At 33.8% G+C, this 15,683-nt stretch overlaps 1 protein-coding gene across 1 annotated transcript in view; it reads right to left on the reverse strand.

The window, feature by feature from the left end:
* LOC106458824 (E3 ubiquitin-protein ligase TRIM9-like) overlaps positions 1-14,619 on the reverse strand; it is a 68,481-nt gene extending 53,862 nt beyond the window's left edge. The window contains exon 1 of the mRNA XM_013918372.2: positions 13,837-14,619. Within this exon, the coding sequence (XP_013773826.1) occupies positions 13,837-14,574 (738 nt within the window). The 5' untranslated portion in view covers positions 14,575-14,619. The remainder of the gene's footprint in view (positions 1-13,836) is intronic.
* Between the last annotated feature and the right edge of the window lie 1,064 nt (positions 14,620-15,683).

Genomic DNA, 15,683 nt, shown 5'->3' on the forward strand with positions numbered 1-15,683 from the left:
AACGACTAATATAACTAAACTAATGATGTAATATAGCAAGAAAAGTAGATATAAAAAGTAACTATAACGACTAATATAACTAAACTAATGATGTAATATAGCAAGAAAAGTAGATATAAAAAGTAACTATAACGACTAATATAACTAAACTAATGATGTAATATAGCAAAGAAAGTAGATATAAAAAGTAACTATAACGACTAATATAACTAAACTAATGATGTAATATAGCAAAAAAAGTAGATATAAAAAGTAACTATAACGACTAATATAACTAAACTAATGATGTAATATAGCAAAGAAAGTAAATATAAAAAGTAACTATAACGACTATTATAACTAAACTAATGATGTAATATAGCAAAAAAGTAAATATATAAAAGTATCTATAACGATTAATATAACTAAACTAATGATGTAATATAGCAAAGAAAGTAAATATAAAAAGTGACTGTAACGACTAATGTAACTAAACTAATGATGTAATATAGCAAAGAAAGTAAATATAAAAAGTAACTATAACGACTAATATAACTAAACTAATGATGTAATATAGCAAAGAAAGTAAATATAAAAAGTAACTATAACGACTAATGTAACTAAACTAATGATGTAATATAGCAAAGAAAGTAAATATAAAAAGTAACTATAACGACTAATATAACTAAACTAATGATGTAATATAGCAAACAAAGTAAATATATAAAAGTAACTATAACGACTAATATAACTAAACTAATGATGTAATTTCATAGTTAGCTAATATTAACTAGTGTTTGGTAAAACGAATGGGTGTCGATGTACTAAAGCTATTTATTTTTAACTTTTGTCCTAAACTAGCGATTCCCAAACTTTTGTCATCCACGCCCCCTTTAACAAATATGCTTTCATGCGCGCCATCTTTTTTTTAAGTGAGTTAAATGACGAGATGTAATACACGGATTCGTATCAAAATGCTATATATTTTGTACTACAATTGCATACTTTTTATAGTGAACAGATTTGTCATCTATTGAAAACATCGAGATGAGAAATAACTGATCAAATGGTTTCTAAATGTTGTGATGTTTGCCTGTCGATGGAGACTATGTAAAATGTTATGGAAATTGTAAGGGTTCACTTTATTATCAAAGTAGTGAATAATCAGACGTACGTCTAATGCCAAAAAATGTCATACTGCTGTCGAGATACCAGTAAACGATCGGAAAATTCTGCTTTATTCAACGACGGAAAATATAATTTGACAATAAATATAATTTGTAGTAATTAATTATTATTTTCATTAATAAAAAATATATTAAAACGCTTAATTTTACATTCTTGCAGTATTGACACGCCTAATCGCTCGCCCCACCCCCAAGAGATCATATGGCCTTCCCGGGGAAGGTGCGCCTTACTCTTTGGGAGACGCTGCCCTAAACAACGTCCCAAGGAATATATAAAAAAAAAGAGCAGACGTGAAAGTTTGTAAGAGGTAATAAATGATACTCTATAAAATTTTTAAATCCGTATTCTTTTAACAAGAATATTGTTGATTTTTTCCATAGAATTCAGTGAATTTTGCTTATAATTTTCGCAGTGAGAAACCTTGAATATGAAAAATACGAGTTTTATCCACAAATTCTGGTAATGATGTAATAGTCCGATTCAAGGTCAAACAGTCTAGCAGGAATACTATTTGGAACACCGTGTACACAGTAAAACGAACCTGTTATGAGAAATACACGTACAGCATAACACAACAACCTATGTGTCGATCTCTCCATGAAAGCCATTGCTAATTCTATATAAAGAATTATGAAACATAAAACCGTCTTCCCGATGATGTAATCCATTACACATATCATACGCAGATATTCAAATATTCGTGGGATTAAAATAGGAGTAATGTAATGTACCTGTTTGCTTATCTGTCTGTCCGTTTATGCGTTCTTCTGCCATTCTAACTGTTTGTCCGTGTGTAACATTATTGGTCCAGAGTCATAAATATTTGATCTTTCTTTTTGCACGTCGAATAATATGAAAAAAAAAAGTCCACCACGCACCTTGTTACTTTTAAAGGACGTGTTGTTGCCAGAGAACCCAAATTTGGTCAGCATCTTGTTCTGTTGTTTACTGACAATCTCTGTAAGCTTGTCATTCTAAATTTACCCTGGCGGAGATTAACTGTCACATGGAATCGGTACATTCCATGACACGTGCACTAGGTGGAAAAACTTCATCAGCTTCTCAGATCCATTAGCTCCGGTATAATGTTGCAAACCATATTCCCACTTGGCTCACCAGCACAGGGTGGTCGGTGGAGTATACTTAAGGACAGAGGAATAAAGTCGTCCGCCAGTTATTATTAATGATGGGAGAAAAGTAAAATATTTCCCAACGGTCTTTCTACTATCAGTGGTAAGCAGGCTACGTTATGACTTATCTTTCAGTTTGTGTTTAGACCAAACAAATCGATTTTAAAGAGCCCAGAAGAATGATGTAACCTGGATTTCTGACTAGCAGATTTTATTATTCCTATGGTAATTTTCATATACTGATCCATCGGTTTATTATGTATCTTGTTTTGTGAAATCCAACTTTATTTCAAGTAGCAGAGCAAACGTTTCGGAATCTCCACTATCTACTCAAGTATGACTGATAATATCCTCATTACACACGACAAGAATAGGACGAATGATTAACAATCATAATACACATCATGACATAAGTGATAAATGTTTTGTATCAAAACGTTGTACATTTCATTTTCAATCCATTCTGAATACTTGAATAAGCTACAGGCTGGTACCTCAAAAACTAGGACACATTACATAACAATCCACCATATGGTTTGTGTCCCGGTGTTCGCAGTTGGGTCCGTCCCCTCAGAAAATTAAATCTAACTATATATATATATTAATGACAAGAAACAAAATTATATATTCAATTATATTAATATATAATACATTAGTATCACGTTTTGTAATAGGTGTAATTCTTGATCGTGGTTCTACAAGTTTAATGTCTTAATATTCTCTGTGTCAACAGAAAGTGGCGTGTCTTTTCTAAACTCTAATATCTTCTTTCGTCAACAGGAAGTGATGTGTGTTTTCTAAACTCTACTTACCTTTGCGCAATTTTAAAACTTGGTTTAGTATGTGCAGCACGTGCAGAATGCTAGTGCCATCCCAACCATCCAGCTCACTAGGGGGTTGTCCTTTTTTCTCTAGATTCTCACAAAGGCTGTCTGTCTGTCTTTGAAACGACTAGTCTTGTGTAGTGTATGTATAGCAGTGGAGAACTTTGAGGAAAGGTCGGTCCCCTGTTTCACAACGGAACATTGAACTTTTCTATCCACGATATTGAAAAGAAAAACATCGACTGAGGCAATTAAGAAAAGTTTACGGGTCGGTGTGAAATTGAAGAAAAATAGATTTTCTTTAGAATTTTCTAGAAATACCCGAAGTGTGATAAGTATAGCTTAGCTGAACGTCAAAGAGGAAGTAAAACCCGAAATTTAGTTTCCTTAACATATTAGCAAGTTCTTTAAATGCTAAATAGAAATCCTAAATAAACATCTTATATGTTAACTTTGCCGTTAACGAAGTTGTCATGAACTATTTGAAAAAAAAAAAACACTTTGCAGAAAATTCGTTGTCGTTTTAGAAAATATAGTCATGACCGATAAAATATTCTACATATTCTGAGATGGGCTAATTGTTTGTCAGCTTATATTTGTCATAGTCTAGCGAAATGAAGTATTTTGTAAATCTAGGCTTAAGTAAACTGTGGAAACAATCAAAATCCTTATTTTTCGTATTGTTTACACCTAAGTCAATGTTTTTCAGGTAAGGCAGGTTCAAGAAATTATATTTCTTATTTCCATATCTGTGAATTGTACTTTATATAAGTAATTATTTTCGGAGTTCAAAGATATTTGTTGTGCGGGGTGGGAGAGGAGGAAGGGGAGATTAATTATTATAATACAGTAGTACTCGGGGGTGGCCATTTGTAAAGAATGTTCTTTTAAGATTAACGTCATGTTGCTAAAATCATATAGAACGCGTAAAAGTTTAAAGTTGAACTTCATTAGAAAATTTTGTTTGTTTGTAATTAAGCACAGAGCTACACAATGGGCTATCTATGCTCTGCCCACCACGGGTATCAAAACCCGGTTTCTAGCGTTGTAGGTCCGAGGTACAAAGCGTAACAAGTCCAATCTTTCCCAACCTATGCCAATAAGACCTTTGATTTTTTCAATAGTTACCATTATTAAAAACTTTATTTTATTCTGTTTGTTGTAAAGCATAAGCTATCTGTACTCCTCTCACCACGGGTATCGAAACCCGGTTTTTAGCCTTATAAGTCCACTGACTTACCGCTTAGCCACCGGAGGAGGGGTCCATCTTAAAAAATCAAGTATTATGTGTGTGGCTACAAGTAAGTCTTGGCACTTAGATAAATCTGTACGATAATTAAACACTTGAGCAAAGTGTTTTTCTTACATGAACAGGTTGTCATAGAAAATGTATCCACCTGGTTTATAGAAAGGACACTAATAGTTCATCTATTTTAATTTCTAAATGTTGTAACCATCATTTTTATTACTGCTTGCATCCTGACAGTTGATTTAGATATTTCTGCACCTAACATCTTCCCTGTGACATCTTTCGATTGAGAAATGCTTGCCAGATTATGAAGATAGACCTGAAAGTTCCACAACCAGTAGATTGCAAGGTTGAGATCGGGCATGATGAAAGTGGCGACCGAGAACTTGGCCTTCATGAAAAGGCTGCAGGAGCAATATCTTTACAGAGTAGTGCAACACGTGCCAGGTTATCCAATGCAAACGTCGCGCACCTTTAACTCCTGAACATGCCGGATGTTGTATGACAAGGAGCAGAAATTTCATGTACCATGGGAAAGTGTCCAGTTTGGAACATCTCGCAGAAAGGGTTTCAGTAGAGGGCAGCACATCTGCAACTGAGTTATGTGAACTCTGATTTTGGGCGATCGTAGGCTACACCTCATATTTCTCGAAACTTGTAAACCAATTTTCTGTCTCACATCTTGTGTTTTTCCAGCAGAATTAAGCTCAGAACTCTGCCTCAAGTACTGCAGCCATATTTATGTGCCATATCCACCAACACGATCAGTTGTTTCGATCTTAATATTGTAATGTGTCTTCTGCAGCTAGCGACAGAATAATGACTGCCTGTTCCATCCCGTACTTAGAAACCAGGTTAATTTGCATTAACCATGTACAATTGTCACAATACCGTTTTAAGAAACCGGTGAAATGCACTCCACATAATTCTTTATGCACAACGCAACCTACAGACTGTTTCAAAACCCCACGAGGGCTTTACAACCACTCAGTATATTACCGCTAGAGGGCGAGTAGTAAAATACTTGCTGTTAGCACATACGATAAACAAAGTGAAAGTAGCTGTTTGATTTTACTAAACAAATTAACTTTTCCACCTGATTTGCTTTTACAATTAGAAATAACACATTCAAATAAAGATGTTTAGGTTTTGTTCAATATCATGAGTAATTTTATCAATAAAAGACATCGTTAAAACGGTTTCGAAGTTAATTTATAAAGTATCACAAACTTAAACAATTAAAGGAAACATAACGATATTTCTTATGAAATTATCAGCAGTAGATACTCATCCGAGGTTTAGATGAATAACGGTTTTCCTGCTTTCGGTCTATTCCATTTCCTGTCACCAAAGAAAAACTTGTTTGTTTGTTTGTTTATAGTTCAGCACAAAACTACACAATGAGCTATCTTCGCTGTGTCCATCATGGGTATCTAAACCCTGTTTTTAGTCTGCACAAGATATATATAAGGTTTAGCGACATGACACACATGGTATGGGCTATTTGGAAGATCTTTCTTCCTAACACTCAATGATGAACTTCCTTAAAGATCCGCTTCGTAAAATCAAATTTATTTGAAAGTTCATTAGACTTCGAATACTGAGCCTTTACATGTTGTTTTTCATTGTTCTACAGAATATATTTCATTGACATGATCTCACATCTTACTTGGAAAGAGCTAACGATCAAAAAGTTTATTCATTACAATATGTATCGTGATAACTCAGACTAATCTAACATTTTGGCTATAATTTATTACAGTGAATTGTAGAAACAGACTTTGCAATACGATAACGGTTTTTGAGTACTTAAATTCATGCTAAACAGTACTTAGACGATACAATCAATGTATACTAGCGATACATTCAGCTCCCTCCCCCTAGTGGCATAGTGGTAAGCCTAAAGGTTTATAATCAGGAGGTATGGATGTTCTCCTTGAAACGCCCGTATGTTATGTAGAAAGATGTTTCAAGTCTTTAGCACAGTGCATCTTAATGAAGATTCCTGTAATGCGTTTCAGAAAGCAGGTATTTTTGTTCCTTTTAACATTTATGTCAAGATCTGTAAAGTTTTTTGCACACAAGCAAAAGTACCCGTCCCCAGTGATGGGAAAAGTTTAAGCTAATGCACCAATTTAAATTATTTCATGGACTTTAAAAAGGTTAATTGTGTTGCACTCTTCGTATCACTCAGAGCCAAAGTTCTGAACTACTTATACCGCCCACCGCTAAAAGTAATTGTTGAGCATTTCAGTCATGCTAAGAACCGCTCAACAATAACATACTGTAAATCTACATTTTAATTCTTTAAGTTACGTCACATTTTGAAATGTGAATGATAGTGTGGTTAATTCCTAACAATTTAGTGTAGAATATCCTGCTTGCAAAGTAAAGTTGGCATCAACAATATTCATGCCTGTCCTCCCATCATTTCAAAAGTATACGTTAAGCTTTGCCTGCGTGCACAGCTTTTCAAACGCAGCACGGAAAGCGGCCGCGTAAACAGGATACAGACGAACGCTCGGACAAACACCGCAATATATATATATATATAAGATTGTTTGAACATTAAAACTGACTCTGTCGTTCCGAGCTAAGAAAATAATAATTTTTTATATGTAATTCGCTTTTATATAATTTTTATAGCATAGACAAGTCATCTTCAAGATGATATAAAGAACACCAAAGTACATATAACTAGATAAACAAACACAGTGGTTGCTGTTTTCAAAGTGTTGTAGGTGTTAGGGTCAAGGGACAGCAGACAAAAGCCAGACGTTCTACCTCCCGCAATAGATTAACGCTAGCTCTTGTATCACTAACATTCCATCATGGGGTCTCTCGTATTACTGCACACCAATTACCAACTTTTTTTCGGCGCATGTTCGTTCTTAGGTGAATCCCTCCTTCAAATGTACACGTTTGTTTTTCTTCACACGGATCATCATAGTTAGATTTGATTACAAGGCACCATTTGTCAAACTGTCGAGTTTCGATAGTGTACAAAAATGAATGTTCTTTTTACGTTTACGTATAAATATACTGCTAACATTTATGTTAATTCTGTTTCATAATATTTACAAGTATATACGTAAGAAAAGTTTAGTTAATTAGCTACACTTATAGCTAGGTTGATTTTTAGTTTAACTCGAAGTACGTACCTTACTCTGATCAGAATATGTTATCAATGTTATAGAACAGTAAAATATTGGTGGATAAAGGGTTAAACATTTCAGTCAACATAAAAAAAGGTTTAAACTAATTTCTTTTTCAAAACAGAATTGTAAAGAAAATGGAAATAATCACAAAAATATTATACAAAATGTTCAACAAAAGTATTATATAATTATTTGTTTGTTACGGATATCACACAAAGCTACCCGAAGGCTATCTGCGTTAGCCGTCCCTAATTTAGCAGTGTAAGACTAGAGGGAAGGCAGCTAGTCATCACCACCCACTGCCAACTCTTTGGCTACTCTTTTACCAACGAATAGTGGGGTTGACCGTCACATTATAACGCCCCCACGGCTGAAAGGGCGAGCATGTTTGGTGTGACGGGGATTCGAACCCACGACCCTCAGATTGCGAGTCGAGCGCCCTAACCCCCAGGCCATGCCGGGGCAAATATTATATAAATTGTTCAACTTCTCTCAGGCTACGGATTAAAAGAGCACTATATTATGATCTAGTGATTGAAATATATATTCCTTTATGTCTGTTTACCTATTCAATATTGTATTTAGTTATTAACATAACCACATATCTGTCTATCCTTCCATTCATCCATCTTTATTTTTAAATCTGTTTTTACACTTCGAAGCAAATCTATCTGTTTATTTACCTATCCAATCACCTACATCTATTCATTTCTCTATTCAACTATTCATCTGTCCCCTTTCATCTATCTATCCATTCACACTTTCACATACCTAATAATTGTATAACATAGTTAGGATAAAGCTATAGGAGCATAAATTATTTAATAACACGTAGGAACACAGATTATTCAATGTTTCCCTAAAATACTTAGCGAAACATAGAAACACAGATCGATCGATGTATACACAAAACTACTTAATGATACATAGATACACTAACTGTCCAATGTTTACATAAAACTACTTATTTAAACAAACACATTGCTCAGTGTTTACACAAAACTACTTAACTATACACAGATACACTAACTGTCCAATGTTTACATAAAACTACTTATTTAAACAAACACATTTCTCAGTGTTTACACAAAACTACTTAACTATACACAGATACACTAACTGTCCAATGTTTACATAAAACTACTTATTTAAACAAACACTTTGCTCAATGTTTACACAAAACTACTCAGTAACAAATAGAAACACAGGTGAGATTGTTGAATGTTTATAGAAAAACGAATAACAAAACATGAAACAAAAATGTTTTTGTTTCCTTATAGAAATAGTTATGTGCCAGAAACTTTATATCCAAAAATATTTTATCATTAAAAACTAACCTATTTTTGTACGAGCTGAGGAATAATGATATCACTAATCTTACCTGTTACCCAAGATGTTTTAAATAATTGCAGATCTTATTGTTATAAACGTTAATTACGTGCTGCACATCATGTTTTATTTATATAACAATTGCAGGTTATATTGTTACAAACGCTAAGTACTGCTGGGTTTAGAAGTTAAGTTATTCAGCGCTTTGAAGTTTAAAACTTCTAATAAATAACACAGTGATGCAAAAAAATTAAATATCTCATCTCCTTATTTAAATGTTTTTAACAAGGAAACAATTCATAAGTCAACTGACCTTGAAGCATAGTTTTCTCAATATCCCTCCAAAAAAAAGAAGAAAGGTCTTACAACATTATTTCTTTAATATTTACACAGAAAGCGCAGGGGCAAGAATAACGGAAATATGCTTTTAAGTTACTCTTTTCTAGAGTTCACTATAGTTCTTAAGCGTTCACGTATCCGTATTCGTGTAAAATCATGCTAAGTAAGGAGTTCATTAAAGTGCTAAAAGAAACGCATTTCAAAGTTTGTATAATCTTGAAGTTTGAGAATGGTTTATCAATATTTCCTGTCACACAGATGACTAATTCGATTAATAAAGATAGAGCAGCTAGTAATATTCATTCTTCAAGGCTTACTTGACAAGGTGATAGCAGATCCATTTCAGTAGTCCACTTCTATGAAATAAATTTGGTTGAGGATAAATATAAAGTGAAGGTTAAAACGTATATTTTCGTAACAAATCAGGATTTTGTTTTACATGTGGAAAAATGTAGAAGTCTTTCTCTGATGATCTAACGATAAAGTTAGTTAAAAGTCCTTGGAAAAACAATTTTTTATTGACTGACTATCCATGTTCATTTAATCATCAGCTGAGTTCTTTTCTCTCTCTCTCTTTTTTACGTGTCAGATGCTACACGATTTTTACCTCAGATTGGGAAGGATTAAGCAACATAGCTCGTTGAGTGACCTATTGAGAACCAGAATTTTGACCAGTGACAGATGACGTCAACGCAGTTCGACGCATCATAGAGAAATGTTGTTTGTCATGTGTAATGAAGTGTTTTTATTAGCAAAAATCGTGTAAATCGTCCACCTAAAAAAATTGGATATAAAGTTAGACAAGTCAATTCATACTCGATCCTGGATCAGCCACAAGCAAAGGCCATTAATCAAAAACCCTAATAAATGCCAACAATCTACAGATAAGTTTTAATCGTATAATGTAAGATTCTTAAGAGAAGGTTCATGTATGACAATTGTCTAATCTAATAATTTAGCTTGTATTATAACAGAAGCTGCAAACGTTTGCTTAATAGTGCTTATCAAAATTACTTTGGAAAATAATAGCTAATCATTACAACAGTTTAACTTGTAGCAGCTCCTTAATTTACATGTGTATATACGTCACGGTAAACGTGCATAAACGAAGAATTTGCATAATAACCAATGCTATTGGAGAATGTACATAATTTAAGAAATAATTGTCCGGTTAACCTGCATAATTATCACCGTTTAATACGCATGATGGCCAGTAAATATGCACATTTACCGTAATGTATATCATATATATAAAAGTTAATTTTCGTAATAATTTCCAATATAAGAAAAATGTTTTTTTTGTTTGAAAGACGGCACAGTTTTTGGTTCGGGGCGTTATAATGTGACGGTCAATCCCACTATTCGTTTGTAAAAGAGTAGTCCAAGAGTTGGTGGTGAGCGGTGATGACTAGCTGCCTTCCCTCTAGTCTTACACTGCTAAATTAGGGACGGCTTGTGCAGATAGTTCTCGTGTAGCTTTGCGCGAAATTCATAACAAACAAACAAACTTCTTTCTGCTGTTGAATTAGTTCTCTTTAATAAGGCTGAAAAGGCGAGCATGTTTGGTGTGACGGGGATTCGAACCCGCAGACTGCGAGTCGAGTGCCCTAACCATGTGGCATATTTTGTCCTGGGCCTTCAATTAAAAAAAAGCCTCCAAAATACAAATTAATGTTTTAAAAAAGAACTGCAAATAGAGAGAAGAGGGTGAGAAATAAATTTGATGAAAATCAAAGAATATGGATCATATAAGATAATGCCCTTAAAATATGAATTTTTGTTTTTTAATTGTCTCGACAACTGGCATTCGATCAAGTGGACAGCCCCCCGGTGGCACAGCAGAATGTCTGCGGACTTACAACGCTAGAATCCGGGTTTCGATACCCGTGGTGGACAGAGCACAGATAGCCCATTGTGTAGTTTATATATATATAAACTACAATTTAAGGTTTATCTTCAAGATGGATATATATAATAAAACTCCAATCCCTTCATTTTCCAACATGTTCTTTATTATACTGTTTTCTTAGCATCACAGGCTAACCTTCAGTATAAACATTTACCTTGAATAACCTTCATACATACATACATATATATATATATATATATGGCTTCTTAACCCGACATAAATGTGAGATTCTGGAAGGAACCTCCAGATTTTAAGCTTGCCCTGAGCATCCTCTAACCTCTGGGTAGCCCTGACAACATGATAAACAAGTAATACAGTGAAAATACTATAAAATGCCTTGTTACAAAACCTGTTCATATAAATGTACTTCATGTAGATTGGCATATTTCGTGATAACTTTCGAAGGTGACTTGTAATTTCCTTTTTAAATGTTAAATTTGAGCCTATGCATACGGTGGTTACTGCATGAATTACACTTATTCATATTTTGTAAATCATAATAAAGAGACAAACGGCGTGGCCTAACTATTGGCCCTAAATCAGATATAAGGAAAAGTTAAAAAACATTCTATCACATAAAAAAATAAAAATTGGTTAACAATTAAATCTTCATTACGTGATCGATTACGATTAACAACACATTTTTTCAGGTGTTAAAATAATAAATCGTTGATTATTCTTATAACATTCTATGAACTGTCACAACCGCCGACGATAGAAGTAAATTTTCGTGTGTTCTCTAAACTAAAAAACAAAACAAAAACTAAAACTTTTAGTTTTACAACAAGAACAGTGAATTGGACCTTTATATACCGCTTAATTTTCAACAATTTTTAGTAGAGTTAAAATCGAAACTCGTGATGTCTAAGTTGTTTAAAATACAAAGTTCCATCAAGTGTAAGATCGGTAAAAGTAGCGTTGAAACAAACAAGATAAACAGAAATTCTTAAAAATAAAATTCACATCACTTAAGGGTATATATTATGCATATAAGCTGAAAAAATTTTTTATTCAATACTCTATCACAATAAAAAAAAACGATCAGTTTATACTACACTCTTATGAAAGAACATCGTTTTGTAATGTTTTATTTCAAAATCCAGGCTGAAATTTATATTGTACTGTTGTACCGAAAATGCTTTTTGAGACGTAACCCATGACATATAGCAACCACAGAAATTAAAAACATACAAGAAGTAATGTAATTGGCTGTAGCAAAGTAAATAAAAACTGAAATAAAAAAATGAAATATCATATTTAATTTGAACTAAACGATAAAAATAAAGTAAACAATTAAAAAATATTTATCTGAGTCTCAAACATAGAGCAGAAATTCTCAGAAAAGCGTAGATTTAGTCTTTGCTCTGCTTTTGAGACGCATACTACCTTAGTAAGTTGTAACAAACAAAAGAACTCCATTCAATGCTCCAAAGAACGTCAGCTGTATTGTACAAGTAGAGCCAGGTGGAAAGCAGGCAGGCAGTAATAATAGAACAACACTTTCCGTTAGCCCTTAGGTCAAAGTAAATCCTAGGTTATAGTGAACTTTGGATTATGGAAAACTCTTCGAAATAACAAATTCTTTAAAATCACGAGTGAATTCTAAGTCATACTGAACCGTGGTAACTGTAAATCGTAGGTTAAGACAAGCCTTTATTACTATTAGTGAATTTCAGGTTTGGGTAAACATTATGCTACAGTAAATCGTAAGTTATAATAAACTTAGCCATACTGAATCATAAGTTACAGAAAATTTCAGACCACAATAAATCCTAAGTTGATTCTAAGCTTAGGTATGTCAGAAGTCATCGTAAATCTTACGTCACCTTAAATCCTGGGTCACAATAAGCTCTAGACTCATCCACCTAGCGACTGTCTTTTGATTTAAAAAATATTAAGAAATGAAAAATGTACGTTTTCTCTAACTCTATTGAATTTTGGAAGTATGATTTGTGATTGAAGAAAATCTATAATACTTACGAATAATGGAAGTAAATATAGGATGTATTTTATTGAAACATTTAAATCTATTATATATGCATCCAGATATAGACAAAAGAATTAAAAGTTGAGTGTCGAATGATTCTGTGATTACTGTCTATTGTTGAGTAACATACGTAAGTTTTTCACACATTTACAGAAGAATTATATAAGCTCTGCCTATTCGATACCTGTTTCAGCTCACATCATTTTCTATTAACTATTCTGAAGAATAGTATATTCAATCAAACGATAGGTGAACCTCTAAAGCATTGAATAATTGGTGTTCATTCTCATAAAAATTCCATTTAAAACTCGATCAGATTTTTAATAAATATTTGAAATCACTAATACATATGTGAACTTAATAATGCGTGTAGCGCCATCTTTCTTATTTTATCTTAATAAACCAATATGAAGATTTTTAGCTTGCTTGATTTTAAAAGTGTACATATATATATTAATCTCATTGTGTTGTGATGTTAGTGGTGTTCTGTGCCAGCAAAAATGATTTTTTTTTATATAACCATTCCTTGCCAATATTTAAGTTTCAAAAGTAATAATAATAATGTCGCAAAACAAGTAACTTTTAAATTGATAAACTTACTACCGACTTGATAAAGCATCAAAAGAATAAAAGAAGGCTTGCGTCAGCGACGTGTCTAGTAATACTGTACATTGGAGACAACATACCAACAAACAGATATGAATCCAAAGTATGAAAACTATAAAACTGGAAATTGAGACCCACCTTCTGGGCCTTGCACATTCCTCCCAAAGCCTGGACATCATGGTTAGCGTGTTTGCCCTCTGATACACATAAACTGCACACTGCAACCTTACACAGCATACAGTACATTCCTAGAATTCCTGCAGGGTGATCTCCACAATTAACCTTCTTGTCTTTACTCTTTGACCTAAGGGTGGCCTTACCTCGTTGTGGACTGACCAGTGAATGGGCAGCTAGCGGCCCCCGGGTAGGGTGACAGTTTTCCCTACAGATGTCACAGTAGAAAACTTCACACTGTTCACACATGATCGTAGCCTCCATGGGTTCATTCTCACATAATTGACAGTGAATGGGTAAGTGTTTGTTATCTCCATACTTGTCCACAATATTCTGTAAAATCTTGTTCTTTGGCAGGTTGTTGGTTCCATGCTCGTCGAAATAGACCACCTTGTGGCACGTGGGACACGTCAAAGATATGGTACTGTTCTGGATGGGAGGAAACAAAAGATTCGGAGTACCTACATAACTGTTCGGCCGGCTGTTACACACGACTCCACTATCGGTTTCGCTGACCAAACTTAATTTGTCCCCGTCCGGATAGTCTGCTGTAGTCTCGTTGTCGTCCGGTGGTGGTTGAAGGTGCTGAGCCGGCTGTTCCCTATGAAGAGCACAGCTGAGACACAAGGAGTGATAGCACGGCAAGAGAACGGGGTTCTTGTAAAGGTGTTTACACGCAGGGCACTTCAGTTCTTCTTCCATAGCTCGAGTCTTGAGTCTGCACGTGGGGAGCGCTATACACGAAACCTCTGCATCCTCACGTTTGTACGAACTACTGAGCTACGCAAGCCGGCCCTCAGCGTCTAGTGGCGCCTGCGCGCTGAATGGCATCCGCTGGCCAGTTACAGTGTTCGAACATGCGTACGTTTTAATTCGCACAAATGTTTGATTTTCAGAGGTATTTCGAGTGTGCTATATACTCTGCTTTGTAATTTTAAGCGACATTGCTCACTCTATTCAACATGTTATAAAGCCATTCTTTTTACTTGAATGAATTTGACCGTATAACCTTAGCCTCCAGTAAATAAAAGTATGACTTGAATGGGTAAAGAAGAAATCTTTATTATAAATGTACAACGTTTCGACAAGATCATGTCATCATCAGGCACATTTATGATAAAGTTTTCTTCATTACCAATTCAGGCCGCCTCCAAACTTTTATTTGCTAAAAGCTAGGTTTCTTATAATCAAACTTAGCATCTAGTTCTAGTTATTCTATGTATATAGCCATGGTTCTAACCAATAAATTGATAAATGACCTTCTTTTCAAAGCAAATTGTTTCGAAATTTTAAATTATTACCATATAACTGTAATGGTCGATATAAGGACGAAAATAACTTTGATTTTAAAATACTCAAACTAAAGTCTTTTAAGTAATTAAGTTCACACACACACACAAATATATATATATATAACCTTTACCCTGTAGGTACCAAGCAAGACATAAATTATGTCTATAAGTTTGAATCTTAAAGAGAGATAGATACTGAATAATCAAAGAAAATAGAAGATGCACATAGAAACTGACACACAAAAATAACAACATGATTTTAGGTTAATTTCTAATGTAGATAACTTTTTCTTTCTCTAATTAAAAACCCAAATAAGTAAGTAAAAAGAATTTTGATGTAACAAGAAATCAAAATGTCACATTCTAAGAATTAAAGTTCATTTTGAGACTTTAAAAGACATTTATTTGTTTCTAAACGACTATCTTCACTTACGTTTGACCAATGATTCTTTAATTTTTATAGTGAAAGGATAAATATAACGTCGCAGTTTTACTCTCATTGATTGGTATTATAAAAAA

This window comes from Limulus polyphemus, unplaced genomic scaffold, assembly GCF_000517525.1.
Source record: "Limulus polyphemus unplaced genomic scaffold, Limulus_polyphemus-2.1.2 Scaffold520, whole genome shotgun sequence".
Classification (NCBI taxonomy): Eukaryota; Metazoa; Arthropoda; class Merostomata; order Xiphosura; family Limulidae; genus Limulus; species Limulus polyphemus.